General features: G+C 63.2%; 1 protein-coding gene across 4 annotated transcripts in view; it reads left to right on the top strand.

Annotated features, from left to right (window-relative positions):
- The first annotated feature begins 3,036 nt into the window (after nucleotides 1–3,036).
- The window catches only part of PLCH2 (phospholipase C eta 2), a 75,830-nt gene continuing 53,496 nt past the window's right edge, over nucleotides 3,037–25,370 (top strand). For 3 of the 4 annotated variants that reach the window (XM_033228645.1, XM_033228648.1, XM_033228649.1), the window contains exons 1-2: nucleotides 3,037–3,229; nucleotides 5,060–5,351. In XM_033228645.1, the coding sequence (XP_033084536.1) occupies nucleotides 5,237–5,351 (115 nt within the window). In that variant the 5' untranslated portion in view covers nucleotides 3,037–3,229; nucleotides 5,060–5,236. Of the gene's footprint in view, nucleotides 3,255–5,059; nucleotides 5,352–25,370 lie in introns of all 4 variants that reach the window. The other variant, XM_033228646.1, reaches the window with a different exon arrangement.

Raw genomic sequence — 25,370 nt, 5'->3', positions numbered from 1 at the left:
CTTGCCAAGGCTGGAGTACAGTGGCATGATATTGGCCGACTGCAATCTTTGCCTTCTGTGCTCAAGTGATTCTCCTGCTTCAGACGCCCAAGTAGCCTGGATTACAGGCACGCACCACCATGCCTGGCTAATTTTGATGCTTTTTTTTTTTTTTGTAGAAATGGAGTTTCACCATGTTGCTCAGGCTGGTCTCAAACTCCTCAGTCGAGCAATCTGCCTGCCTCGGCCTCCCACCGTTCTGGGATGACAGGAGTGAGCCCCTGCGCTGGGCCTGGCCTCATGCGTTTTTGAGGAAATGCCTGCACAGCACACAGCCAGCAGCACCACAGTTTGTCAGCTGTCTTTCCAGGAAAATCCTGCTCCTCACTATATAGCAGGTCCGCTGGCTAGTTCAGCTGGAGTCCCCGTCGCTCGAGAGCCTCCTCCCAGGAAAACGCCCTTTGCTGTGGCAGCTTTCTGTTCTCCCCACCTCCCTGCGTGGAACTGAGCTTCAGTACAGTTCATCATTTGTACTGCTTCAACAGAGACCTTCTTAGGGAAACGGCCTCTTCTCTGCTTTAGTTCTGAGCACGCACTGCTGAAGGACACTGTATCTGAGCCGAGGCCCAGGGTGTCACCCATCAGAGCCTTTCACCATCTGTGCAGACGTCAGCGCGGGGAGGGGACACCTCCTTTATCTAAAAACAGCTTAGACCTTGCAGGATCCCGGAAGGTTCTGAGGACCCCAGGGTTCCGTGGGCCACACTCTGGTGTGTCTATGGCATGGTGTTTGGCCAAGCACCCCGTTCTGATCTTTACTTTCCCCACCCGCCACTATGCTTTCTCTTCTTGCTTCTAACACTGAGTGGGGCTCTGGGGTGTCCCCCACCCCATGGGCTCCTAAAGTCCCTGATTCCGGGCAGCCATGAGCATCCTCCTGAGTCCCTGTGGGGTCCTGGGGGCCTTTCCCTCTGGGTCAGAGTGGCTGAGTCCCCGGCCTACACACGCAAGCTCGGCCCGATGCCCCCACGCTGACCTAGGGCTGGCCCTTCGTGGTCTTCCCTTCTGGTCAAACACCGCTCCCTCTGTCTCCAGAGCGCTGGCGAGCCAGGCGGGCTCTGCTCCCTCCATGAAGCCGGTCCCTGCGCAGGTGTGCAGGCTGGCATTCCTGCCACTGTGAGCATGGAGGGGCCTGGCCTCAGCCCCACACTTCCTGACACGGTTGTGGAGTCGGGGCTGCTGGGTTCGTTGTCTCCATGTGCGGCCAGGCTGGCAGGTGGGCATAGCCAGGCAGGCTCTAGCAGCCCCACCAGCTTGGGGGCAGCAGTTGCGCTTGCTGGGGCCTGTGGATTCTCCAGGGCCTTAGCTCTGTGTTCCCTGCATCTACTAAGTCCAGGGGTTGCAGCAGGGCCTCACAGAGGGGCCTTGGGCTGGGAGAGTGGGAAGGACTGTGGGCAGCCAGTGGCACCTGGCAGAGGCCCAGCCGTAGGCTCACTGGCACGGGCCTGGCCTGCCTCCTATGCCCGTGACATCTTGGCCAGGGGTCTCCATGCCTGAGACCCACGCTCAGCCTGGAGATGGAAGTCAGGGTAGCAGGGATGTAGCAGGAGGTGGTCTCTGTGTGACAGCAGGTGCTGGTGGCGAGGGGCCCACCGGGTGGAGCTTCTGGGGGCATTGAGGAGCTGGGCAGTGGGCTGCAGTGGGGTGCCCTGGGGCCAGGAGGGCAGCTGGGCTGTCCCCTCACCCTCTGGGTCTCTTGTGGGGGCCTGGGGCAGCAGGTCTGGGAGGAGTCAGGTGCTGAGGGCAGCTGGACCCGCCCCAGTTCAGCCGCCCCTGCTGGTGGTTTCTCCGGGATAGGGTCCCGCCCTCTCTGGGCCTCAATCTCTCTCTCCGGAGAGTGGACTCTGTCGTGGGCTGGGTGGCCAGCAGGGCCTCAGACCAGGAGGGGAGAGGGTGCCCCTCGGAGACATCCTTCCTGGAGAGGCTGAGGCTCCCACTTCTACCTGCCCTCAGGGGGCTTCCTGAGCCAGGGGATGCCAGCCAAGGGTGTGGCACTCCACTTCCTGGGCACTGCCGCAGAAGGTGGGAGGGAGGATGGGAGGATATCAAGGAGCAGGCCGGGGCTTGTGGGGGCCTCTAGTACCTCTGCTGGGAGCTCGCGATCCAAGGGACACAGCGGGAGGGGGCACTGCAGGTGTTGAAACGGAAGTGGCTGGTGAGCCCTCTGGGGGTGGGAGCCCTCCAGAAGTGGGATCCCTCCAGAGGTGGGAGCTGGCTTGGACTCGCTGGCCCTGAACAGGTACCTGGGTTCTCCCTGTGGGTGAGAGCAGCGGGCTGGCAGGCTGGGAACTTAGCGCTGCAGGACCTGCTGAGTGGGTGCCACTTCATCCTCCCAGGACTTTGAAGACAGAGGTCCCTGCCTAGAGGACGATCTGCTGGTCTGTGTGTGGTCGTTGCACCCTGGGCACTTGGCCTGGAGCTGGGCCTGGGCCTGGGCTGTGCTTCCTGATTCAGTGGGGACAGGGTCCAGGGGACCTCTCCACCCTGTCCCCAGCATGACCCGGTCCAGCTTGTTCCCGAGTGATGTCAGTGAGAGTTGCCCATGGCAGCAGGGCCAGGGTCTGAGCAGAGGCTGAAGGCCTGGCACCGGCAATGTCCCCTTCTCAGGCCAGGGTCTGGGCTCCAAGAGATCGGCCAGTACCCCATGGCCAGGGTGGGGAGCAGCAGGCCTCACTGGGGAGGGCCCCATGACAAGACCAGCCGGTGCTCCTCTGACCTGCAGGCCCTTTGCAGGTCTCCAGGAGCTGCAGAGACCAGTGTGGCTGAAAGCAAGGGCACCACTCTGGGGCCACGGTGGCTCTCAGGGCAGGACTGGGTGGGCAAGCATGGGGTGTGGCTGTCCTTCGCGGGGACTCTGGCTCGCCCGGTGCCGTGCTGTGGGGCCTACGCCAATGGCTGACCTCATGGTCCTCCATGGCCTCGTCTAGGCTTGCGGCAGCCGACGTGGCATTGTTGCCTAATTAGGTTGGACTGTGCCAGCCCCAGCGGAGCCCACGCCCGGCCCTCGCACTGGCAGACGTGTCGGGGCACAGCTCCTGCACTCCCGCTGCCGCAGGAACTGCTCAGGAACCTGCTGGTTGCCGGCCGGGACGGTGGCTGGATCAGCTCAAGCCTCCAGGGCCCTGCGGCTGAGGGACTCCTCATTCCCGCCGCCTCAGGGAACCTGGGCTGGGAGACCCCATGTCTAGGGGTGAGCCTGGAGCCAGGGCAGTGCGGTGAGGGGCGCTGGAGAGAGGGCTGGGCACCACTTGGCTTGGGCAAGGAGGGAGGCCTCTGGTCGAGAGCGAGCCGAGAGTCTTGGGGGCCCTGGGGTGGGTGGCCTGACGCTGTCTCCCTGCCATCTTCTGGGGCCAGGGCTGCCAGAGGCGCCGGGCCAGCCAAGTCCAGGTCTGTGCCGATTGGAGGGGGTGGGAGAGGCTGGAGGGCCGGGGCCTGAGGTGTGCAGGGTGAGGGGACAGGTGGCCGAGGGGTCCTCCTTCCTGGGGATTGGGTGTGAGGAGGGAGGCGAGGTTAAGGGTGGGGATCCCACCTGCCAGGGCTGCTTCTAGAGCCCCAGGGAGACAGACATGCCGCCAGAAGCCTGGCCCTCCCGGCCTGGCTGTTCTTCCCACCTGGTAGAGCATGGCTCTGGGTGTCTGAGGGCCCAGGGCTCCTGACGTGCATCTGTACTGGGCAGGCAGGGAAGAATCCAGGCCCAACGGCTAAGGCCTCCCACCTGGCTCCTGTGAATCCCCTCCCCAGGGAGGGCTCTCATCTCCCTGCGGGGCGGGCACCAAGGAAAAGGTGGCCAGAAAGACTCTGAAAGGAGCTGGCCTGAGAGTGAGAAGTTGGCAAATTGGTGTGGTGGAAAGGCAGGTTCTGGGCAGGGAGGCTGGGCAGAGGCTAGTGGGACGGAACCCCTGGGCCAGGACATGGAGGCTACTTGGAGCCTGGGGCCCCTTCTAGGGGAGCAGTGAGAGTTAGGGGTCTGGAGCTCAGCCAAGCAGGGCTACCCTTGGCAGATGTTACCAGGGAGACCAAAGGGGCTTTGATTCACTGCATGGGCTGAGTGGTGACTAAAAAAGCCTGAGACCCTGGCCCCAGGAGTGACACCAGTGAGACCATAGGGCTGGAGAAAGGAGAAAGGGCTGCCTGCCATGCCTGGGGCTCCTCCTTGGGTCCGTGGGGCTCCAGTGTGCCCTGAGGACTGGCAAGCACCTCTGCACCCAGCACAGCAGTAGGGGCTGGGCCCGGCTCACAGACACCCCAGGCACCTCTTTTTTTTTTTTTCTTTTGAGACGGAGTCTCGCTCTGTCGCCCGGGCTGGAGTGCAGTGGTGCGATCTCAGCTCACTGCAAGCTTCGCCTCCTGGGTTCATGCCATTCTCCTGCCTCAGCCTCCTGAGTAGCAGGGACTACAGGCGCCCGCCACCACGCCCAGCTAATTTTTTTTTGTATTTTTAGTAGAGACGGGGTTTCACCGTGTTAGCCAGGATGGTCTCGATCTTCTGACCTCGTGATCTGCCCGCCTCGGCCTCCCAAAGTGCTGGGATTACAGGTGTGAGCCACTGTGCCTGGCCCCCAGGCACCTCTTGCTTTGCAAATGTGCTCCTGGGAGAGTGGCTGGTTTCTGTAAAGTGACTCCCATTTTGCCTTTGAATTTCATCAAGCTGTGGGGAAAGTGTCAGCACAGAGAAACAGCTGGAGCATCGAGGAAGCTGTGGCCTCAGGTCCCTGGTCCTCTGGCTTCCTCTGTGACTCCCCCAGAGACTTGAGGTTTCGGGGAGGGGTCCTGTGGCTCTCCTCCCCTGCCCTTTGGTCCTTCCCACCTGACTGTTCAGACGCAGCTACCCGACCTCACTGCCTTGGCCTACACCCACTCTGGTGGCCTATTTACCTATAAGGTGCAGTGAAGCTGGGCTGCAATGCAGAGCCTGCCAGCAGGGGTCGCTGGGCACACACTGTGCTCTTTCTCTCTAGTTATGCACCTGCCTGGACAGACCTCAACCGCTGACTCCCTCTGGCCTTCTTGCTCTCTCTAGGTGTGTGATGAGCTGCCGGCCCAGGCTACACCCTGACAAGGGACACCGAGGGCCCTGGGAGTGGAGGGACTTCAGAGAGGCCTCCTCCTGCCTCCTGTGGACGGCTGGCCCCAGCTGGTGATCCCAGCCAGTCCCAGCTTTCAGCTGCTGTCCCCACCGACAGTCCTCAGTCCCTCCATGATGGCTCCCCCAACAGCCGGCCCCCTTCCTGGCCCAGCTTTTCCGCCTGAAGACCCAGGGCCAGATCTGGAGAGCAGGTGGCTTTTCTTGAGCGCCAACATTCTGCCTGTGGGTGAGTGAGGCCCTGGCTGCCCACACCAAGCCAGAGAACATTGTTCTTTTCCTGCTGAATGCATCTGTTTCCTGGAGCCCAGAGACAATATGATTCAGGGTTCAGTTCAGTGACCCTGATGTTCCGTGATGTCACCTGGGGAGAATGGGAGCTCTGCTAGCACCCCAGGACAGGTGGGGTCACCACGTGCAGAGGAGCCCGGTGTGCAATTCAAGAGCTCTCAGTGTGTGTTCCTTCATGTGGGCAGAGAAGGCGTGGGTTCATTCTTGGGGGACGGCTCTCTGCCCACCTGCTGCACTGCGGGGTCTGGGAGAGGTGCCCCTGCAGCTCACGATGCTTCCTTCTTGGTGGTGGTGTCACTGTCAGAAGTGCGAAGGTCTCCCGATGTGGCAGATGGCTCTGGGGTCTAGTGTGGAGACTTTGGGGCATGGAGCTGGTCCCCTGAGCTCCTGAGCTTCTGCTGGGGTGCCCTGGAGCAGCAGGCCTGCGGCTGGCTGCCCTGCGTGTGCGTGTGTTTGTGTGTGCACACCAGTACCTGCCACTTCTGCTCCCCCTGGGGGCCCTTGCTGCTCTCTGGGCAGCTGCTCCCAGGCAAGAACCATGGCAGCGGTGAGCGCTTGTGTGTGTGCATGTGTGTGCCTGCACTCATGAGGGTCTGCACCTGTGCCTACGTGGTGTGTGCCCAAGTGCGTGTGTGTGTGTGTGCTCATGCTCTGTGCATGCCTGTGCCTCACAAAGGTGGCTCCGGCTTGTTAAGCTCACATTCTCCAGATGTGCCCAGACAGGTCTCCGCCATCTGAGGGTGGAACTGCGCCTGTGTAGCTGCACACAGCCCCTGCCGGGCTTGGGGCCCTGGCTTTCAGCAGCTGTCTGGAATGGACTGCCAGGGAAAGGGGAGACTGGATGGGGGAGGGGAGCAAGCTGCGCCCCTCCCTCCAGAGCTTCCAGCTTCCATCTCTGGCAGGGCCTGGAGGGGGAAGGAGCTTGGAGGGGGGAGGAGCCAGCAGTCCTGTGTACAGAAACAGTGTCGAGTCCTGGGGCAACAGATCCCAGGACAGGGGACTCCTGCAGCATCCCCTTCTGCTGCTGGCCCTGCCCCTCATCACAGTCCCTGACTCTCTGTCCCTACCGCTTGTCACTGTCCCCACCCCAGCCTGGTTGGTGGCTGCTGAGGGAGGGCAGTCTTGTGCTGGGTGCTGGCCTACCCTCATCCTGGGGGCTTTCTGGGAGCCTCCTTCTTGGTTGAGCCTGAATCGTGTCCCATCCCCTTGAGTCGGTGTCTGCCCCCACTGATGCCAGCTCAGTTACCTGTGCACATTAGGGCGGTGATTGGCAAGGTGCCTCAGGTGGTGTGGGCCTCCAGCCTGCTCCAGGACAGGCTCGGCCCTGGCCTACTGGGTTTCGGGGTCCCGGGTAGGGAGGTTTGCATGGAACCTTGCGCATTTACCAGGCGTCAGCTTTGTGCCACCTCCTCTGGGACTCACGGCCATGGCCACCCACAGTGAGGCCAGGCCCGACTCTGCAGATGAGGCAGCGAGGACCCCAGGATGCTGGGGCTGGTGCCTGGCTGGCGGCTCTCTCATCTTCCTGGCTCACACCCTCAGCCCTGAAGCCGTGGGCAGTGTTGGGGACGGGGGTCGACTCTGCTTGGGAGTGCAGCTTGAGGGTGAAGAACTGAGCACTCCGGCTGGAACTGGGGCAGGTAGACAGCAGACGGCCCAGGCTGGGGGCCATGGGACAGCATTGGGGCCAGCTCCGTGTGTTGCTGGCCCCTCATGGCTGACAGCACCCCCCATCCCCTGTGCAATTTGCCTTACCCCAGTTCCCGTGTATCCGTGGTAACGGGCTTTCATTTAGAGCAGCTTGATCTAGCTCCCGGGGCTAACGGGTGGGGAAGAATGCAAATAACTGCTCGGCACGTGGCTGGGCCCATGGCACAGCCTGGAGTGTGCACCCGGCCCCCACACTCAGCGCCCTGGGCCTGGGAGCCCCTGCTGGGCATCTCGAGGGTCTGAGCTGCCCGGACAGTGCACCCTCCAGGCTCTGGGAACCCCCCACTCCTGATCCCTGAGCCTCTCAGTGCCTGGGGCCAGATGCCAGAGGTGGAGGGTCAGAGCCCACTGTGCAGGCTTGCATGGATGCACACCACCGCCCTCCCACACAGGGAGGGTCCCCAGCTGCCCCTCTGGAGGAGCTGTCACAGGAGCTGCCCCGGGAGGTGCCTGGCGGTCTTTCCTGTCGGTCAGGTGGGGAGGGGTCTGTGGCGGTGCCCCCTTCTCTTCCCAGTGCACACACGGGCTGGGTGGAAGAACCTGGGGACCCTGCCTGCCTGTGACCCACCAGTGCCCATGGCTGGGCTTCAAGTGCCTGCCCGTGCCCCGTCCTGTCCCTGAGGTTGGGACCATGTTTCCCTCTGGGAGGATCGGGCCGCTTATTGAACTCGGAGGTGAGAGCCTTCTTCGGGCTGCCCCCTACCACTGAGCCAGTGAGGGTAAAGGGGGGTAAAGGGAGTCCTCCTTCCACTGTTCCCCTCCCAGCTCAGCTCCCGGCCCCTGCTGTGTATGTGCTCAGGTGTCCGGGGAGGACCAGTGTGCTGTGGTGTGGGTGGTGGTGCTGGGAGCAGAGGCAGGCAGGTTTGTAGGGCTGACCGCATGTGCACCTGGCCTCTGAGGGCTGGTGGGCCCTCCCTGGCATCTCCATGTGGATGAGACTGGCAGCACGACCCTACTTGACCGGGGGCTGCTGAGGCCTATCCGGGCTGGTGTGATCCTGTCCCCTGGAGTGCTCCAGCGGGAGGCTGTGGCCCTTGGGGCTCAGGGCTGCTGGAGTATGTGTCCCCCCATTCTCACTGAGCTGGAGCTGGAGCGGCTCAGCCTTGGCGCCTTGAGGCTGGCACAGGTGGGAACGGTGTGTCCGCACGATAGGAGCCTCCCCGGGGGCTTTCCGACTTCAAAGTGCACTCAGATCTACGTTTTCCCTCTGACTCGACGCCGGCTCTTCTGTTGGCGGCTCTTGCATGTTTCTTTTTTCCCTGATCATGAAAGCAAGACTCACTCAGAGGAGATACTTTGGAAAATACAGAAAAGGACAAGGGAGAAAATCAGACCAGGCATTGCTGTCCGCCTCTCCCTGCTTCTTTGTGCCTTTGTGTGCCTGGGTTAGGCAGAGCCCCTGCCTGCTCCCCAACCCCCTCAGAGCCACTGACTCCCTCCCTAGACGCGCCCACGCCCACGCCGGGGCCCTGGATGATGCTGGCTGCTTGGTCCCTTCGAACCTTCGACTTTTCCCCTGGAGCCCGGCTTTGAGTGTCTGCCTCATGCTCCGAGGGTGCAGCAGTGCGGTCTCCCCCGGCACCCAGGAAACTCGATGCACTGCTGTCGTCAACGTTGCAGGAGGTTCCTGCGCAGGCATCACGCGTCCCACTTCGTGGGGGTCCCCCTCGGTGGCGTTTGTTATGTGCACCGAGCTCTTTGAAGCTCCCACCTTCAGCTTCTTACTGAGCAACCAAGAGAGGTGGCTGGGTGTGCTAGGGGCTGGTGGGGCCTTCGCCTGGGCGCCTGTGCAGGGGGCACTGCGCCTTCCCTGGGTTAGTCCCTGCCTGAAGTCAGGTCAGAGGCTTTTCTAGAAGGAGGCAGGACATACGGACTCACCTTCAGAGCCGTCTGCGACCTGGGGAAGTGGCCCTGGCTCCTTGTGCAGTGGCAGCATGGGGCCCTTCCTCTCCCAGGCACCCCGGAGGCTCTGGCAGGTGCAGTGGCTGCATGGGGTCCCTTCTCTCCTGGGCACCCATGGGGGCTCTGGCAGGGGCGTATTTCCCCCATGCATAGGTTCCTTATCTGTCTCCACAGCTGTATCCAGAATGCAGTCTGGTTGTGGAAAGCAAAATGAAAAGGCTGCCTCTGTAGACAAAGCAGCTGCTGCCAGGTCCGGGCGGCACAAGCTCCGTCACTGGCCTCGGAGGCCTTGACTTTACTTTGAGTTGTGGAAGCCTGGATACTGGGCCGTGGGACCCTCCAGTCCTGGAAGGGCCAAGTGTGGCAAGGGCCTGGCTTCCAGCAACCCCCTTTCCCCCAGCTGGTAGAGGAGCCCCAGGCTGCCCGGGCTGCCAGCTGCACGAGAGGTGGGGAGAGCCGGTTGTGCCTCCACTCCCTGGTGCCACGTGCACTAATGATGTGCTTCACCTGGAAACCGAGGCTCCCTGTGGAAACCACCTCCGAGCAGAATCAGCTGTGGGTTGGGTATGTCCTCGGGCGCCCACGCTGTGCCCAGGCTGTCCGGGAGACCTGAGCCCACACGGGAAGGCAGGCCCCTAGAAGTGTGTCCTCGTGGCGCATAGCTGGCTTCACAGGGGGGATTTGTTCTAAGAAGTTCATGGCCTGCAAGCCTCAGCAGGCAGCAGGCCGGGCAGAACACCGGGGCGCAGGGACCTGGCTTTGCCAGCAGCAGGATGCAGGTACACTGACCTGGACGGTCCTGCCCGGGCTGCAGAGAAGTGGGCAGTCCAGGAGCTCTGCTGGGAGGAGGGGTGGAGCTCACCAGGATGAGGGAGAGCATGTGGAAGATGGTCCCGGGGGTGAGGACCTTTCTTCCAGGAACCCCTGTCACCTGGGGACAGTGAATAGGCCAGAGGCCAGGCAGGGGCTGTGGGTGGGGGCCTGGGTGCTGCCTCTTGCAGGGAGGGCACCTGGGCTCGGGATGTTTCCTTAGAGAGGACAGGGGAGTCAGGCTCATGCCCAGGGTCCCTGGGCTCTGGGCTGATGGGTGCTCTCACACCACCCTGGGTAGTCAGAGGGCTCCAGCAAATCTGTTTTAGCTTCTGAATGGCTAGAGGCTGGAGGCATGTGTTAGTGAGGTGGGGATAGCAGGCATGGGGCCTCTCTTTGCAGGGACTGGGGAAGGGGCCGGGGGCCTCCATGGGGTCCCTGGGGAGGACAGAGGTGGGAAGAGTTGCTGGCCAGCAGGGCCCGAGTGCAGCGTGACACAGCTCTCAGAGCCCACAGCACGCCTGGCCGGCTGTAATCTCCAGGAGGGGAGACTGGGTTTTCAGGGTCCTTTGCTGGCTGTGGAATACAGCTGGGGTGGAGAAGATGATGAACTGTGGGCAGCTGGGGTACAGAGCCCCTGCGATGGGAGGCTCAGCTCAGCCTGGAGTGAGTGGCCCCACACCTGCAGGGCTCACCTGGGGACACCTGCTCTGCCCGGTGTAGGGCTGAATTTGCTGCTAAGACTTCAGCTTTCATCATCTCTCTCCCTCTGGCCAGGAAAAGAGTGAGGGCCTTTCCTCCCTCCTCCCTTCCTCCCTCTTCCCCTCCTCCCTCTTCCCTCCCTCCTCCCCTCCTCCTCCCCTCCTCCCCTCCTCCCTCCTCCCCTCCTCCCTCTTTCCTCCTCCCTCCTCCTCCCCTCCTCCCCTTCTCCCTCCTCCCTTCCTCCCTCCTCCGTCCTCCCCTCCTCCCTCCTCCCCTCCTCCCTCCTCCCTCTTCCCTTCCTCCCTCCTCCCTTCCTCCCTCTTTCCTTCCTCCTTCCTCCCTCTTTTCTCCTCCCCTCCTCCTCTCTTCCCCTCCTCCCATCCTCCCTTCCTCCCTCTTCCTCCTCTTCCCTCCTCCTGTCCTCCTTCGTTCCTCCCTCCTCCCTCCCTCCTCCCTTCCTCCCTCCTCCCTCCTCCCTCTTTCCTTCCTCCTTCCTCCCTCTTTTCTCCTCCCCTCCTCCTCTCTTCCCCTCCTCCCATCCTCCCTCCTCCTGTCCTCCCCTCCTCCCTCCTCCTCCTTCCTCCCTCCTCCCTCCTCTGTTCCTCACTCCAAGGTCAGTGGCAGCTTCCCAGGGTGGAGCTGTCACCTGTGGCTCTGTCTCCTGGGAGGCCTGGAGAGGCAGGGGTGGGTGGCTCTGCAGGCTGTGCCCGTGGGCTAGGCTAGTCCCTTCTCCTAGTGCCCTGGAAATTGGCACTGAGTGGGTACATGCAGCCTTGTCCCGGGCACAGTGGCTCCTGGAGTCTGGTGAAGCGAGCAGGGCTGGTCTTCCCAGGCCAGGGTGGGTAGCGACCTGCAGGCAGAGGAGGGTGTGGGCAGCATGGCCCATCTGTTTAGAGCGTCCCAAGAGACCACCCAGCTGAGGCCTCGTGGGGAGCTCTGGTGCCAGGGTGCACCTTGGGTGGGAGCAAGCATGGGGAGCTGAGGTCCTGCTGGGGCCCCTCCCGGGGGCTTTGCTCCCAAGACCCTTCCACAGTCCCCAGCCCAGGCAGGGCCACTGGGCCTCTTGCCTTCTGTGGGGCAGGGCAGCCCCCGTGGGTCAGGTGCTCAGTGTTGCCCCGGGCCCAGCGGGCAGATGAGGGAGCAGCAAGGCCAGGGCAGGTCCCCGGGTCATGGAGGGCTTGGCTGGAAGGGAGCGGGCTTGGGCTATGGCCTAGGGTTGCTCTGCCAATTTCAGCGCCTTGGTGGGCTGCAAGCCCCTCCAGAGCCCCCCACATTCTCTAGGGTTGCTCCATGCAGTGCTCAGCCCCTACTCCTGCCCAGGACGGACAGACCTCCCCTGGCCGGCTGGATGGCTCTGCCCAAATCTCAAACTCATCATCCCTGAAAACTCAACCTCAGACCCCGACTCCAGGCCTCCCTGCTGGACAAATAGCACCCACCGCAAATGGGGGGTCCAGATCCTGGGAACACACTCCCGCCCACCATCCAACTCACCCCGGGGGTTGCTCTCCTGTCTTGTGTCCCCCTCTTTGCTCCACCCCTGCAGCCTCCACCCCTTCAGAACCACCTCAAGTCACACCTGGTTAAGCAGGGGCCATAGACAGATCGCCTGCTCCCTGCCTCTCCCTCTAGGGACAGGCAACACACACATGCATATGCGCACACATTTGTGCAGACATGCACATACACGTGTGCACACCACACACATATGTGCACACACATATGTATACCCATGCCCCCCCACACATGGGGAAACACATGTGCACGTACACACAGCACATGTTCACACGCACTCAAACCACACACACACACACAATACATGCACCCAGACACATGGCTGTCCATCTCAGTGGTCTTCTGGAACTTGCCTGTCACCACCTCCTCTGGCCTCGAAGGCCTTCCACAATCTGGCCCCGCCTGCCTCTGCCACCCCACCCCCACTGAGCGGCTGCCAAGGTCCCTCCAGACCCGCCTGGCACCTGCTGCCTCAGCGTTAGTAAAGCTCTAGGCAACTATGTTGGATGCTGGCTTTGCAGGTCCCTGGCCTGAGGCCTCCCCCAGGGCAGGGTCACACTGCACTCCCGGCCACCTGGCTCAGAGCCTGGGGACGCTCAGAGCATGCCTGTCAGCAGCCGTGGAAATGAGCAAGCGCGGAGATGAACGGCACTCAGCAGACGGCATGCACTGGCGCCCGGCCCCGTGCAGGCGACAGTTGATTTATAAGGAAGCGTGCAGTGGGCCCGGCTGGCATGGGGTAAGAAGAAAGGGCAGGGCCCAGTGTCCCTGGGTCCCACCGGTCTCTGCCCCCAGTCTCTGTCCAGGAGGCAGTCCCTCCTGTGCCATTTCCCATCCCCCTGCCATGTCCCCTCCAACTTACCCCCAGCAAGGGTGTGCACACGTGGCCCTGGGCTCCGTCAGAGAGGGCAGCGTGAGGGCTCTGGGTGTGGGTGCCCACAGGAAGGGGAGGGGCCTGTGCTTCTCCACATCGTCCTCGTTGACTGCCCAGGAGGGGGCGCCCCGGCCACCGTGGCTGGTGCAGGTGAAGGCCCCGTCTCGCCCCCTCCTCCCAACACCTGCTCCCCACAGCCTGCAGGTCTATTTTCTTCCAGATTGGCTTGAATCATTCCGGCTGGGAGCACCCCCGTCATGCTGTCTGCCCACCAGTCTGCCACCCTCCCTGTGTGCCAGAGGGGCCTCTGGTCCCATGGACACCTTCCCTGCAGACCTGGGGGCCTCCGGGGGCGCAGCGTGTGCAGGGGGAACCCAGGCAGTTCACGGCAGCATTGAGTGTTTTGCCTGCCTCCGCCGGCGTGGGCTGCCCTGCCCAGGATCTGGGCGGGCCGATGGAGCCCGGCTCTGGCCATATGGGTGGCGCCTGGTAGAAGTGGCTTTGACTGTGCCCTCCCAGCCCTGACCCAGCTCCCAGGGTCCCTGTCTTGCTAGACCTGGATGGAAATATCTTCCTTGCCAATGAGAGAGGCTGTTTCAAGGCAGGGCACCAAGTCTCTGGGGACCCTGGGCAGGTGCCTTTCTCTCGTTGTGCCTCAGTTTCCCCCTCAGAGAAAAAGATGTGCCAGGCCTCGATGATTCCTAAGGGCAGGCAGTGCCTCTAAAGACCTTTGGCCCCCAGAAGGTGTCCTCACCCTTCTTGCTGGCATCAGCCCCTGCAGCACAGTGCCTGGGGGTCTCAGGGCGGGAGGCTCAGCCCTTCCCTGTCAGGGCCTGGGCATGCCCTGTGGGCTCCCACCCACCCCAGTGCAGGCCAGACCTGGTCCCTGACCACAGGGCTGCCCCCCAGCTCTGGGCCTTGTTCATGGGAAGCCAAGCCAGGGCCAGCTGATCCGATCCCACCCGTTCGTTGTCTTGAGTTCTGATTGAGAACCGGACGTCTTCAGACCAGATGCTGGTGGAAAATGAAACCATACTTTCTAAATTTAGCCGCTGAGGATTGCACGTTTACCCAATTAGGCCCATTGATTGGGTTGCGTGCACTTGGTCTCTCTGCAGTGCTCAGCTGTGCCTCTCCGGCCTGGGGACCTCAGGCGGCAGAAGGAACTCTGAGACCTCCCGCCCAGGTCTCTGGCCCGGAGCCATCTGTTCACCTGGAGCTGATACTGCTGCCCGCGGGGGAGAGTCCCAGGGTCTGTGGGGAGAGGCTGTAGAGTCAGGCTGGATTCTTCTCAACTGAGGAAAGGCATTGCCTCAGAGACACCAGGCCTGGCCGGAGTGTTTGAGGGCAGTGGGCACACAGCTCCCTGCCTGCAGGGGCCTCACGATCTTAATGTGAAGGGCAGACTCAAAATCAGGGCAAGGTCGTCGGGACACTGTGGGGGACAAGGCAACCAGGGAGGCTTCCCAGAGGAGGTGCCTTGTTCCTGACCTTGGAAACCAGGCAGGCGTGAGTGAGCAGGGGGCCTGTGGAGCAGGGGGAGTCAGACCTGGGGGAGTGTGAGGGAAGGCAAACAGGATAGAGAAGGCAGCCGCAGCCTGTCCACAGGGCCCTGGGTGCCAGGCTGAGTGGGCTGATGTAGCCTGTGGTCCAGCTGCAGGGGTGGGTGTATTGGAGTGAGGCCTGCAGGCCAGATGGGGTCTGTGGGTATGGCCCAGGAAGTGGCCCATCTGGAGCGCCTGGGAAGGAAGACTGGCTGGGAGGGCTGGAGCTGGGGAGGCTCTCGGGTGGGGGGCAGGCGGTGTGCCCTGGCTGTTGGAGTTGGCCCCAGGAGTGCCCAGCGTGGTGGTGGCTGCCTCCACACAGCCTGCCGTGAGCAGGCGACCTCTGTCCACGTCTGTGACTGGCCCTGCCCAGCCTGCCCGGGGATCTTGTGTGCTTCGACCAGGGATTCTTGGAGCCCCTGGCTCAGGATGGAGATTTCTTTCATAGTTTCCAATTTGCATTTCAGTTTTGGCTTCGTGCAGGAGGCCAGGCTTCTGTCTCATTACTGTTGGTTTCATCTCTCTGCCTCTGTCCTTGGGTCCCTGGTGCTTGGCCACATCCCCCTGGGGACCGAAGGCTGTGGGTTTTTCCTCCTGGGGCCTCATCTGAGGCCACTGAGCTCCACAACTGCTGAGATCTGGCTGTGCCCAGGTGGTCCTGCCCCCAGGAAACCGCCCATGCTGTCCGGGAAAGGGGGTGCAGATGGGCATGATTCCGAGGGCACTGCCCGCTCCAGGTGCCCAGGAAGTGGAGGGGGTGGGTTCCCATCCTGACTGCACCCAGCTCCCGGGGATCTCTAAGCCAGGCAGTGAAGAGGGTGCTCAGGCTTTAGTCTGAGAAAAGCCCTTAGAGGGCCAGGGAATGGGAAAAGTGTTGGAGACAGCCCCGCTGCCAGCCCCGCTGCCAGCCCCTGCTGCCCGGCCCCTGCTGTGAAGCCTCAGAAGCCAAGAGGTGCTGGCACCACAGATGTGGTCCCAGAGCAACTCCCAGCTCCAGGCAGGCATCCCATCCGGCCTGGGCTTGGCTTCTGCCAGCTCCTGGGCCTGCGCTGGGAGGGGCTGAGCGTGGGGGCATGGGGGTGGGCAGGAGCCTGGGCACGTTCATTCACAGCACAGAGCTCTGTGGGTACTCACTCATTCACCCACACCTCATTTATTCCTCCTGCACGTTTCTGAGCGTCGACTGGCACGTCCATCCTCCACTCATCTGCTGGGTCCATTCTCACTTTGGGATCCCAGACCAGCTGGTGCTGTCACGGCGAGGTTTCCTCCTGGGGAGGAGAGGGAGGAGCAGCAGCTCTGCCCTGGCCTGGGCATTGGGTCCCTGGTGTAGGGGTAAGCAGAAGAGCTGCAGGAGCCAGCACCCCGGGAGAGGAAGCCAGGATGGAGTCTGGGAGTCCTGTGTGCTGGTGTGGCCAGGAGAGCCAGGAACTAGCCTTTCCTTTGAGAGGAAGCTCTGGAGCTGCAGCAGGGTTTGCCGGGGGAGGAGCGGCTCTCTTCGCCTTCCATCCACAGCCCTCATTAAGGCAGCCACACCTCAGGGCGCAGGGCTCTGTCAGCCCCTCACGGTAGTGATGGAGGCTTCACTGCAGGCTCATGGCCCTGGGCAGAGGCCACTGGAGCCCGCCCAGCCTCAGCCAGATGAAACATCCGGGAACACACACCCGGCACAGTCTCCAGGGCTGTGTGGAGATGGCACTGCCTGGTGCTCCTGGAAAGCAGAAAGCCTCGGGAGCGGAGCTGGCTCTGCAGGCGGCAGGATGCAGTCTCTCCGTGGTGAGCTTTGCACCAGGAGGAATCCTGACCATGCCCCAGGCTCTGGGGAGCAGCCAAGCAATAGACTGCTTGGGGAAGTCAGAAACCACCTGGGCTGCAGCAATTGGGAAAGAACCATAGACACCAGCAAGTCTATTCCTGGGGAAACTGAGGCCTGGCGGGGAGACTGAGGTCCCTCGTGAATCTGTGGGGAACCAGGACGTGCACCTGTGTCTTCCGTCTCCTCTTCAGTCACTATGCCAGGGCCAGATGGTGGGCAGGGTCTGCTTTGGAGAGCAAAATAGAAACTCTGGCAACACGGGTCCCGAGTGACACGCTCTCACGCACCCCTACCCCGCCCCTGGCCTCCTCCCTGGTTCCCAGCTTGGCGCCTATCTTGGGCCTCATCTCAGACTCAGCCTTTCCTCTCCCTGGCAGGCGGAGCTGACGGGCCCAGGGATGTGTGTGTCCTTAGTGGCCTGTCCCCCTTTTTCAGCTCTGGCAAGGACCCCCTCCCGGTCTGAACCACTCATATCAGACCCAGAGAACAAAGTCCAGGGACCCTTGGGTGCAGAAGCAGCATGGCATGGTGCACCGGGCTGCCTTAGGGTGAACGCTGTGGCTTCCCTCTAAGACCAGAGGCTGGCCTCGTGGGTAAACTGGGGGGCTGAGCGCAGGAGCCCTTCTTATTCCAGAGTCTGCCAAGTTCTGCCTCTCCGCTCTGTGGCCAAGGCAGGCCTGGGGGAGCTGAGGCCTCTCTGGACACAGGCGAGAGCTGGGCAGTCTCTCTTGACTTGTCTCCCCCCTCCTCCTTCATGGCTGCCTGCAGCAGAGTGGGGAAAGGAGGAAGTGCCCGGAAGCAGAGAAACCTGATGGGCAGGGAGGGTCCTCAGGGTCTAGGTCCTGTCTGTGTGGCTACGTTGGGCCTCCAGGTTCTGGAACAGTGAAAGGGGTGGCTGGTGTGGGACTAGGGACCTGACCAGGGGAAGGGTCATCCTGGTTTTCCCCAGGGGCACAGGACGCAGCACCAAGCTCCCTCCTCCCAGAGGTGGGTGGGATGGCCGCCCTATGGGAGCTAAGGGTGCCCTGCCACCCTCTTGGGGCTGGGCTGTACCCCCTCCTCAGCAGTTCTAGGCTTTTCCGCAAGGGTCTGCACGTGCCCCTGACATCTTAGTTGGGGGAGCGGTGGCCCAAGCACCAGTCCTTGAACGCCAAGGTGATGGGGGTGAGGGGTGGGGAGTAATGTCGCCAAGGCCCCTGTCTTGGCTTCTCCCAGCGCCTGGGCAAACGCCCAGCCTGGAGATGGGAAGCGCTCTCGGCCCCGCCCCCTTCCCGGTCCCGCCGGCTGGGGTCACGGGGAGCCGGAGGGAGGCGGAGGGGGAGGTGGGGGAAGCCGAAGGCCGAGGGAGCATCTTTGCGGAGAAAGTACTTTGGCTGCGGCGGGCGCGGGGCGGGCGGGCGGGCTGGCTGGCCCCGCCGTGCGCCCAGCGCCCCACCTGTTCTGCGCGCCGCGCTCTCCCGGTTGCGCCTGATCTGCCCCCCGCCCGGTGCCTGTGGCGGAGCCCGCGCCCCCGGCCCCCTCCCGGCGCGGGGCGGGCAGGGGGTGTGGTGCGGGCGGCACGAGTGACAGCGCGCTCCTCGCGCGGCGCCTCCACGGGGCGCAGTGTCACCGCGCACAGCCCGCCGCGGGCCGCCCGAGTCGGCGGGGCGATGCCGCGGGAGCCCGAGCCCCAGCCCGAGTCAGAGCCCGGCCGCTGACGGCGCCCCCCGGCCCGCAGCCCCCGGCCCCGCCGCCCTCGCTGCCGCCGCCACGGAGACAATGGACGCGGGAGCCGCCCCACAGAAGCGCAGTAGGTGCCGCTCCTGCCGCTGCGCCGCCGCCAGCCGGGATGCGCGGGTGGACGCGCGGGGGCGCCGCAGCCCTGGTGCGGGTCCGGGCTGAGCTGCTTGGGCTTCAGACCCGGGAGCGGAGGCTCGGATCGCGCTGGCACGGGCACGGGTGCGGGCTGTGGGCGGGACGGGCGGAACCGTCTTGAGCTTTCGGGCGGCCTGAGGTGACGGGTGAGGGATCTGGGGGCCGCCCCTCTAAAAACTTTCCTCCCCGGGCTTCCGCGGAGGTCGCACTGGGGTTGTGACCATGCTGAGAATGATCGGTGCTGAGCCCAGGCCGGACACCCCTGACCCCTGCCGGATGGTGCCGCAGGGCACCCTGTGTCGGTCCGGGAGGTGCTGCGTGGACTTGCCGCATGGGCACATCCGCCGGGGCCGCAGGTGCGCATCTCGGGGGAGCCGGCCTCTCCCCGCACTAGCAGGTGGGGCGCAGCAGGCACTGCCCAGGCAGGCGGGAGCTCAGGAGGCCCTGGGGCGACCCTGCGGGGTGGTCTGTAGGACACGGGAGGGGGAAGTGTCTGAGCGTCCACTGCTGAGGGGCCTCGTGGACTCTGGACCTGCCGCAGAGAGCTACAGGGTGTTCTTTAGGGGAGATGGGCTCTGCTGGAGCTGCTGGAGGAAGATGCCAAGGAGATAGACGGCTTCCCCTCCCCTCCACTCCCTGCCTCCCACACTGGTGACACTGGAGGCAGCCAAGGTGGCCACTGATCCCCACGGTGACCCCTGAGACCACTGGAACTGCCCTTCCCCCATGGCCTTCTCCCTCCATGAGAATGGACCCGATCCGCGTCCTCTTCCTCCCCTGACACCTTGGTCTGCTGAGGTGGGGTCACGGTGCCCAACACCCCTGTCTTGGGGAGCCCATGGTGTCTGCCTGCCTGGGTGTCTGACCCCAGAGACTCCTTCAGCGAGGTGCAGCCTCAGAGAGGATTCAGGCACCATGGGAGGCCAGGGAGGGGCAAGTCAGAGGGAGAGGCCGCTGTCCTACCTCCTGCTTGGTTGGTGGGGACAGAACCAGCCTGTTGGTCTCCCCTAGGACCCTGGGCTGATGGGAGAAGTCGGCTCTAAATTGGCCCCACAACGTTCCCTCTGCACTTAAGCCAGGGCCACATTCTCTGCACCGCCCTAGGGGAGGGTCTGGGGTCTGGAAAGGATGAGGGAGGCAGGTGTGCACTGGGCAAGTGGGTGCCTGTGGCTGTGCTGAGGGTCCCCACAGGCCCCTTCCCGGAGGCTGACCGCCTGATGGCCCTGCCCTCTGGGAGGTGAGAGAGCTGAGCTTTCAGCCTTGTCTGGATGAGGCAGGGAGGGAGACTGGTGCCTGCTTGGCATGTCCCCAGGGAACCCAGGGCAGTGAGAGAAGAGGCTGGAACCGGCCTGGGCAGTGGCCGGGGAACTGGTAGGAGTGTCAGCTGGACAGTGTGTGGAAGACATGGGGCTCAGGGCTCTGTCTGGTGGTCTTGGCCTCAGATCCCTGAGCCTGAGGCTGGGGTGAGGCCTGATGTCCAGCCTCTGGCAGAGCTGGCTGTGAGTGGGGAACAGCTGGGGGAACGGGGGAGGGTGGGGACAGGTTGGCAGCGGCCCGTCCTATGGGTGACCAGGTAGGGAGCCCGCCCGGGGGGGGCAGAGGAGCTGGTGGGCAGGAGAAACCCCCTACAGACCCTCCTAGGTGGTGGTGGGGCCCCGGCAGCCCAGTTCCCGAGGCCCTCACTCCCACTGCTGGAGTTCAGGTTACATAATCCGCACCGCACACACGGATTGCCGGAAGCCGCAGCAGCCAGGTCTGACAATACAAGTTGTAATTGGATTTTAATGTTTAATGTCCACAACACCTGAAGAGCTTCGGACCCATTTGCGTATCTTCTGTTACTCTGCACCTAATAGGACCACTTCATTAGCTGCTAACTGTCGCACCCACAGTGCCGTCTGTCCGGGAACAGAGGGAGCCTGGCCCGAGCCCCATGCCAGAGCCCCACGAGCTGCCAGCCACCTGCTCCAGTGATGGGCACGCCGACGGGAGGGGGGCTGAGGACCAGCCCAGTGGGTCCCTCCCGCTGCCTGGCCGGCCTTCCCACCCCCGTCCTGCTCCCTGTCTGCCTCAGACCTAGCCTGGGTGCTGCCCCTGGCTGCCAGGAAGGGGTGGCCACTGGGGGCTTGGACATCAGCGCACCCACTGAAGGCCCAGCTTCCCTGCTGCTGCCCGCTCTGGGGCTGTCACAGACCCAGCTGGGACTCTTGTCTCCAAGGGCCCCTGGGCACAAGTGGCCCTGGATTCTGGGGTCCCACTGCCACTCTCCCCCCTATTCACAACTTGTGGCTCAGCCCTGCCTGCGAGTTGGGGGATTTAGGCTGGAGTTAGGACCCTGCAGCCAGGTCTCTCGGGGCTGGGGGTGGGGTGGCCCTTGACAGACTGGGGCCCCAGTCAGAAGCAGGAGCTGTGTGCCTTGAGCCCCTCCCTCCCCCCAGCTTCAGGGGTCCCAGGAGGCGAGGCAGCTCCACTCCGACCGCCCTCCGGATTATTCTTAGGTCTGTTGTGTAACAGGCGCACATTGGAGGCAGAGGGAGGAAGGGCTCCTGGAGACATCTCCGGCGGCAGCAGCTAGCCAGCCGGGAGAACAGCTTTTGTCCTTTCCACTTGCCCAGCACAAAGGGACAAAGGAGGCTGCCTCAGCTGCCCTGCCCAGCCCAGCCGAGAGCTGGCTAGCCTGGGCCCATGCAGAGGGGTCGGGCCAGCAGGGAGGTCAGAGCTGGCAGAGGAGTCAGGGCCTGCAGAGGGGTCAGAGCCGGCAGGAATGCAGGCGTCCCTTCACTGCCTCATACTCCCCAGAGCTGGGCTGAGTCTGGGCTGGGGCTCCTTCCTCCTCCTGCTCCTGCAGCCCCATGTGTGTGCGCGCGCACACCTGTGTACCCATGCACCAGCACCTCTCTGGGGCCAGCTTCAGGGCAGTACCGTGGCCTGGCGGAGGTGGAGGTGGCAGAGGGTACCCACCCCAGCCTCAGAGCTGCCCTCAGGATTCCTCTTCCTGCCTTCCTCTCCCACCCCCTTATGTGCTCCCAGCAGCCTTTGGGTGTGGATTCTGGGGTCTCCACCCCCGCAGGTGGGAGCAGGCTTCTCACACCTGCCTTCTGAGCTCCCAGTGCAGATCAGACCCTGTGGGTGAGGCTCCAGGAGGAGCCAGGCTTGATGGCAGAAACCAGGGATCCTGGGGGGTTCCAGGGCTAGGGTGGCTGCGAGGTGGGGCCCCAAGTCTGTGTGGGGAGGCCCATTTGCTCACCTCAACTGCATCCTCCAGCACTACTCTGCCTTCAGCTCCTTCTCCCAGATGGCTGGACCTGTGTTCCGCACACACCTGCAGACAATCACTCCCAAGACGGCGGAAGGGGCTAAGCCAGGCTTCTCAGGGCTCCCGCTCCCCCTCCCCCTCCCCCTGGTTCTGCTGTGCTCACAGGGTGCCCTCCCACTGGGGAGCAAGGCGGACATGCATAGTGGGTGGAGATTCCAGAGATAGCCGGCCATGTTGGGGGCCTGCAGCTCCAGGTAGGGGCTGCTGACCTGGGGCTCCATTGTGACCTTTGGCTGTGACTGAGCTGCTGGCCCTGGAGAGACTGGAAAGGAGGAAGGGCTTGGGGGGTGGGGGCAAGTTGCTGAAATGTCCCCAGCTTGGTCCCTCCGGCCCAGGGAGACGTCTGACCAGAGCTTCAGCCGTGGTAACCTGGCCTCACTCCTCCCTGACGTGACCCGGTCTGCCCACTTCAGGGCAGCTGCCCTGAGTCTGGGGTCTTTCCCACCGGGGACCAGCCGACCGGAAACCGAGGAATACGGAGGATGTATTCCCCGAGGATGCGTGTGCCCCAAGGCAAGGCCTGAGGTCTTTCCGTCCCTTCCTGGCTGCAGGACCTTGGCAGGGCATGTCCCTCCTTCCCCTGCAGCACCGGGAGAGCCAGTGAGATCTTTGAGATCAGGCTGCGGCACAGTGCCTGTGGGGGGAATGCATGGTGCCCCTGGTTGCTGTGGCCCGTTTTCCCTGGTGGTGGCCCCCGGGCAGCCAAACCCAGGCAAAGGTGACTCCTTGTCAGGAAGGCTTTGCTGACAGCTGAGCTGCCCTCACCCTCCTGGAGCACCAGGTGCCCCAGGTGTCTGGCACACCATGACGGTGGGGTGTGTTTCCTGTGGCTGCTGGGGCCGGCTGCCGGGCACTGGCCAGTGAAAATGCCACACGCTCATTCTCTCGCAGTCCTGGAGGCCAGAAGTCTGAGGTCAGGGTGTAGGTGGGACCGCGTTCCCCTGCAGGCTCCCAGGGAGGACCTTCCTGGCCTCCTCCAGCCTCTGGTGCCTCCGGCATCCCTTGGGTTGTGGCCGCCTCCTGCTTCTGCCTGTTGTGCCTCGCCCTTCTCTCCGTCTTCTCTTGCACCTCGAGTCTTCTGCTTTCTCCTGTAAGGATTTAGGGCCCGCCTGGGTCATTCAGGACGATCTCCTCGGTGCAGGGCCCTTCACTGAAGCACGTCCTCAGAGACTTTTTTTCCAAGTAAGGCCAAATTCACAGGTTCTGGGATGTGGGTGTGTTTTATGTCGGGGGTGGTCACCCTTCAGCCTCCTACTGTGGCCATGTGCTCCACCCCAGCACCCCCACCCGAGGCAGGCCCTGGACCTCACGCTGCTGGGGTCCCACAGGTCCCCTAGCCCAGCCTCCTGGCTCCCCATCATCCCAGTCTCTCCCTGGGTGGGGCCCTGGCTCCACAGGTGACCAAGAGAGGTGCTGGAGGCCTGGACGGGCCTCACTGCAGCCTCAGGAAGCAGCTGCTCCTGGTTCCCAACCACTCATCATATCACTGCTGCCCCAGAAGGCAGCTGGGGCCTCCAGAAGGCTCGTTTCGTCAACCATTGCACGTGGCTCCTTTGCGGGTGTTGGGAAAGGGCCGTGGTCTTGGGCCCTGGAGCACATCCCAGGATCAGTGGCTCTGCAGGCTCCAGGGCCCACCAGCTGCTCTGAGGAGGCTCAGACGGGGCTGGGAGTCCTGGTCGGAGCTGTAGCAGCTTCACGTCCCCCTGGACAGGGGAAAATGCAGATTCACCCCCCCCACCCCCTTACCCCCAGAGGTTGGAGCTATTTCAGTAGAAAAGGACGTTTTAAACTGGAGTGTCTGGCCAGCCACGGTGGCTCACGCCTGTATTCCCAGCACTTTGGGAGGCTGAGGCGGGTGGATCACCTGAGATCAGGAGTTCGAGACCAGCCTGGGCAACATGGTAAAACCCTGTCTCTACTAAAAATACAAAAATGTATGTGTGTGTGTGGTGGCAAGCACCTGCAATCCCAGCTACTTAGGAGGCTGAGGCAGGAGAATCGCTTGAACCCGGGAGGTGGCAGAGGTTGCAGTAAGCCAAGATGGTGCCACTGCACTCAAGCCCGGGTGACAGAGTGAGACTCCGTCTCAACATAAATAAATACACAAACAAACCAGGGTGTCAAGGCTCACATTCGAGGGAGTGGTGTCAGGTGAGGTGGGGGTCCAGGTCTGCAGCAGCCTCTGCCTGGCCTGGGTGGGGCAGCTCTGCCCAGGTGGCGTCACTAGGGTGGAGGACATGGCTCCGGAGATGGGCAGACATGGATCCCAAATCTGCAACTGTGTGGCCTTGGGCAGTGGGACTCACTGCTAAGATGGGTCAGCAGTACTGTGTTGTGGACAGAACCGTAAGGCTGCTTGTAAGCTCTGCCTAGCCACCTCCGAGGGACAGTGGCTGCTCCATTCTGGCCCCCTCCTGCCCCTGCTCCCTGACGCTCCCTGCAACTCATCCATTCTCTGGAGAACTAGCAGCCCTCAGAACTGAGCTGTAGCTGTGGCTGCAGCCATCTTTGATGCATAAGTGGAAGGCTGGCCTCGGACTATGCTGCTGCCGCCGCCAAGCTCAACCCTGGGAAGTGGGTGGATGAGGCTGTTTCTCTGCACGCGGTGTCTCCCTGGCTCCTCTGAGGTCTCCTGAGCCACCTCAAGGAGCCCCGGCTCCTCCCAGCTGGGCCCGTCCCCTGAGGCTTGTCCAGGAACAGGCGCCCTGGGCAGAGGTGGCTTCATGCGTCGCTGCCCCCTTCCTGGCTGGGCCTCGGCAGGAGGCAGATATTGGGCACCTCCTCCCAGGAGGGAGTTTGGTTTTTGTCTGCAACATGTGATCCTTCCAGAACTGGTTCAAACGCCCAGCCATTCCCTCCCTCCTTGGGGGCCTCCAGCACAGGCGGCCAGTCCTCTGGGCTCCTCTTTAGCTCACCAGGATGTGCCCTGCTTTTCAGAGCCTCTGCTCCCCGAGACTTGCACATGAAGTGAAGATGGGCCAGGCCTTCTGGGATGTTTCCTGGCAGCCTTCAGAATACAGTTGGGCGTTACCAAGTGCCCCCAACTCGGCCTGCCTCCCTATTCAGCCTGCCCCCTACATAGCCTGCCCCCTACATAGCCTGCCCCCTACTCCCTGCCTGTGTCCCACTCCCCGCCTGCCCCCCACTCTCCATCTATCCCCCGACTCCCTGCCTGCCCCCCACTCCCCACCTGCCCCCCAACTCCCCACCTGCTCCCCACTCTCCGCCTGCCCCCCAACTCCCCACCTGCTCCCCACTCCCCGCCTGCCCCCCTACTCCCTGCCTGCTGACTGTTGCATCCCAGGCTCCAGACCCTTGTACCAGGCGCATTTAAGGCCGAGCATGTGGGCCCCCAGCCTGGGCTCAAATCCCCACCCTACTGGTTCCTGGACTGTGGATCTTGGGGAGATACCTGTGCCTCTGGGCCTCAGTTTCCTCATCTGTGACAAGGGGGTGACAGTGGTTGTGAGGGTGAGCAGGTGACTTGTAGAGAAGGAGGGACAGCCCGTCAGGGGGACCCCTGCCCGTGCTAGGGACGTCAGCTCCCAGGACACGGCCCTGGCCCTGGCCCTGCCTCAGGGGCTGTTGCTTGGCCACCTAGCACACGCTGTCTGGAAACAGGACTCAAGGTGCAATTTGGGACAGAGCGCGGGGTCCAGTCCAGCAGCTGGGCCAGGTGCACTCCAGGAGGGAGGCCTGTTGCTGGTGTCCCCGTCAACAAGGTGCCGGGTGCCTCTCCACTCCCCAGGGCCCTCCGTGTCCCAGCCAAGGCAGGCGGTGGTGGGCCTGCCTTGCGTCCTGATTGTGGGGTCTGGGGCCAGAGACGTGTGTGCCTCCCCGGCCTCCCACGATCATACGAAGTTGTGTCTCCGAGGGACGCCACCAGCAGTGACAGGCAGAGATTGTTGTGGAGA

Source organism: Trachypithecus francoisi, unplaced genomic scaffold (assembly GCF_009764315.1).
Source record: "Trachypithecus francoisi isolate TF-2019V2 unplaced genomic scaffold, Tfra_2.0 Lachesis_group12, whole genome shotgun sequence".
Classification (NCBI taxonomy): domain Eukaryota; kingdom Metazoa; phylum Chordata; class Mammalia; order Primates; family Cercopithecidae; genus Trachypithecus; species Trachypithecus francoisi.
This window is presented reverse-complemented; position numbering and strand designations above follow the sequence as displayed.